General features: G+C 34.5%; 1 protein-coding gene across 1 annotated transcript; it reads right to left on the bottom strand.

Moving 5' to 3' along the window:
• Window positions 1-540: 540 nt before the first annotated feature.
• Window positions 541-1,035, bottom strand: LOC117077042 (peptidyl-prolyl cis-trans isomerase A-like). The gene has a single exon (XM_033200824.1). It carries the CDS (start codon window positions 1,033-1,035, stop codon window positions 541-543), a length of 495 nt encoding a protein of 164 aa, XP_033056715.1.
• Window positions 1,036-3,908: the final 2,873 nt, after the last annotated feature.

Genomic DNA, 3,908 nt, shown 5'->3' with positions numbered 1-3,908 from the left:
GTCATTTTTCATAGAAGGAAGATAAAATATGCAAATTCAGAATCATGCAATGATACAAGGAATGGCTCATTTAAATAGTATTACTTTTTCTTTTCAAATAGAAAAACCAAGGCTCAGAAAACTTATATAACTTCCCAGGGTCATAGAGCTGTTTCTAAGTAACTAATTTGGTATAAAGAGTATTAGAAATATAAGGTCATATGATTTTTATCCTTAATTCTGTTAGTGATATTTGGTAGAAGTGGTATCTAATAGGAATGCAAGATAAAGAATGAAATGTTACAGAGTTTAAACATTTTTTCTAAAGTCCCTAGTCGATTACCAATCATTTCTTCTGTTGTTTTTTATTATTTAGTTTTAATTTCATAATCCAGTAAGGCATAGAAGAGAACAAGGAAAACAAGGCACCCAAAGGGAACTGCAGCAACAGCACAAATATTCCAGGATACTGCGAGCAAATGGAGTGGAGAAGTGCTTTCCTGGGCTACAGAAGGAATGGTCTGGTGGTTAAGACAAAATATGAAACACAAGCCAAACTTATTAGAGTTGTCCACAGTCAGCAGTGGTGATCTCCTTGCTGGTCTTGCCATTCCTGGACCCAACGCGTTCCATGGCCTTGACAATATTCATGCCTTCTTTCACCTTGCCAAAGACCACATACTTGCCATCTAAACACTCAGTTTTGGCAGTGCAGATGAAAAACTGGAAACTGTTTGTGTTGGGTCCAGCATTTGCCATGGACAAGATGCCAGGACCTGCAGGCTTTAGGATGAAGTTCTCGTCATCAAATTTCTCCCCGTAGATGGACTTGCCACCAGTGCCATTATGGCGTGTGAAGTCACCACCTTGACTCATAACCCCTGGAATAATTCTGTGAAAACAGAAATCCTTATAACCAAATCCTTTTTCTCCAGTGCTCAGAGCATGAAAGTTTTCTGGTGTCTTTGGAACCTTGTCTGCAAACAACTCGAAGGGGATGCCAACCAAGGGCTCACCGTCGACAGCGATGTCGAAGAACACGGTGGGGTTGACCATAGCTGACAGTACAGGGCTCCCGGCGGCAGTAGTGACTGCAAAGCCCATTTTTTTCTGTTATTATACGAAAATATCAAGTTAATTGTTTGCATAAAGACAAAATGACTTTGTCATATTGATTTAAATGTAGTACAGTAAAGAAGTGTGAACATTTTGTATCCTTCATTGTAACTTAACTGCTTACTTGATTTGTGTTAAATTTCTTAAGCCCTCTTCAACTCTAAAACTAATTAATGGCAACAGAAGTACTTTCTCTCTCTCTGTGAGTGTGTTTCTCCCTCTCTCTCTTTCTGTGTGTGTGTGTGTGTGTGTGTGTGTGTGTGTGTGTGAGAGAGAGAGAGAGAGAGAGAGAGAGAGCAAGAGAGAGACAGAGAGGACATAATTAAAATGCTGAAAATCTTATTTAAAGTCTAGAAGATTAGATGTAAGATTGTCTCTCTAAAATCAGAGCTAATAAAAGTAAGCAGATGTTTTAACTTACATTATTTCAATTATTATCTCTTATTTCTAATACAGATCAAAATCCCCTTTCTAAAAACAAATGACTAATATACTCATTTTCACCAAGATGACCAATAAAAAGTTGTTTTGCTATGGAATGTTTTTATTAGAAAATAAAGCAATCACGGTTTTAAAATTTCAGAAATCTGTGTTCTTCTGAGGAAGATATCTGTGGAGAAGTTTTGTGTATTTGCATGTGGATTCCTTGTTTATCAAAAAACGTAAGGCATAAGTAATTGTCAACAGTACTTCTTCTGACTAGCCCCAGTCTCACTTGAAAACCAAGACACAAATATACCAAATATTAGAATGAAGAGTACTCGGGGTAGACACATTTTGTGTGTGTGTGTACCTACCGTTGCTTTAGCCATTCCTTGGTCTTTCACTTTCTCTCTCATTTTCCTATCCTGTGAGTTTGGTTTTCCTAATTTTTAGCCTCCTTTCCTTGTAGTTCAAGTATAATTCTGGTGTTTTCTCAAACATTTTTGTACTTTCCTCCCCTTATGAATTGGCTAAAAATATTCTATGTGTTAGGAATTGAAAATCAGTGTCACCTAGGACTGCGTGAACGTTTTCTCAATCACACTGTATGGAGAAGTGCTCTCCATCATTTAAATCTTCTTATTTATTTGCATCAATTGCATACCAATTATATTATCTGGTCATGTAAATTCCCTGTATCTTATTCATACTCTTAGATTATTATTTTATTGAAGAATGGAGACTGGCTGTGTATTTTTAAGTCATGCAGAATATTTAACAGTGCTTTAGACATGGTAGCCAGTTAAACCTCATTGAATAATAAATTATATTGATTCAAAATGAATATGTCAGCCAACTTCAGACTCTGAAGACAATAGCATTTTCTGAATTTATAAATAATGAAGATCTATATAGGAGGCACCTCAACCTCTTTATTACCACATTGCTATGAAGAATATATATTGTATCTCCTATTCTCATATTTGCAAAAAACTCATAATAAGCAAACATAATCTTTCATAATGGCAAACAAATAAGTCTGCCATTTGTCAGGATATGATTTAATATATGATACCTAAAACTATAATTGCTGCTTTGTATTATGAATTACAATTTGAAGTAAACTGTTGTTAATGTCAGCTAAAATATATAATATCTAGAAAATCATAATGTTGAGCAATTAAGCTCTTAGAAGAGTCTAACTTTGTGTTTATAGTTTCCATCTATATTTTTGTTGTTGTTAAGCTACGCAGGAATGCAAACACTATATTCATCCTTGAAGTGGAAGAAATTTCTAGATTTTGGCAGCTCCAATTTGTCTCATGAAATTTTAGTGACAGCTAAGTGTTTTGATTTTGATGGATGACATAGTCTTGTTACTTCCTTTGAAATGTATCCAAAATGCTTTTCAGTGATCTTGGTATTTGTTGAAACTTCCTATATCTGGTATCTTAAATGTGTGTGCTTAATTCTTCCTAGGGCTTATAATGGTGAGCTGACAGAGTATCTTAAGTTCTTGGGCCATGTTGTTTTTTTCCTTAAGATTCCACATGGTCAAAAGTGGATTGAGATATTGAGTTTCTATAAGTGGAATAGAGCAAAATTTACGTAGTTTCCCTAACATTTGAGTCACTGCCTTGAATATAGTCACAGGTTGCCTCACTCAAAACCCCATAAACAAATATGTCCTGTATTGTCTTGTTCACATTGTGGGTTCTGAATAAAAATAAATTTGACAGGATGAAAAAAGCATGGAAATAATGGTAATTAACATTGTTTTTACAACAATCCTATAAAGTAGTTATTATAAATCTATAGCTCCAAAGTGAAAAAGTGCTATGAAAATATAGGCTTATCAGACTAGTAAAACATAGTAAAGAATAAGATATAATTCTGAATGGATGTGGGTTCTGTCAGTTTTAGTCTAAACAGAGTTTGAGGCTGTCCCTTAGAATTTGTTGGATGCACTTAGTTTGGGTTGCTAACACTGGAATGGATGAATGTTTGGTGTAGTTTTGTATGTAGATCTGGAATCCTAAATCAATATTGTAGGAAGGGAAGTTGTGTGTGAAATGGTAAATGCTGGGAGTTGGGACCATTATTTTTAAGGGTGTGACATTATTTCAGTAAAATTTCTTTACTCTGAGGTTCTACTTACATAGGCAGAGCAAGTATGATTTTTCCTGCATGATACAGACTTTTCTTATGCCTCAAATGTTATTTTCCCAAGACTCTTCTATCAGTTCAATATCTCATTGTTGTCATTTTCTTTAGCCTATAATTTAGAATGTTATTAAACTCATATTTTCCTATTTTTTTCTGATTATAAAACTGATTGAATGAGCTTTAGAAACTATGAAAATATATAAAGAAAATATGGTATTCAGCCG

The sequence above is a fragment of the Trachypithecus francoisi genome, unplaced genomic scaffold (assembly GCF_009764315.1).
Source record: "Trachypithecus francoisi isolate TF-2019V2 unplaced genomic scaffold, Tfra_2.0 Lachesis_group0, whole genome shotgun sequence".
Classification (NCBI taxonomy): Eukaryota; Metazoa; Chordata; class Mammalia; order Primates; family Cercopithecidae; genus Trachypithecus; species Trachypithecus francoisi.
This window is presented reverse-complemented; position numbering and strand designations above follow the sequence as displayed.

What these genes read in the sequence shown, in the direction of transcription:
- LOC117077042 (XM_033200824.1), bottom strand. Translation starts at nt 1,035, where the DNA reads ATGGTCAACCCCACCGTGTTCTTCGACATCGCTGTCGACGGTGAGCCC.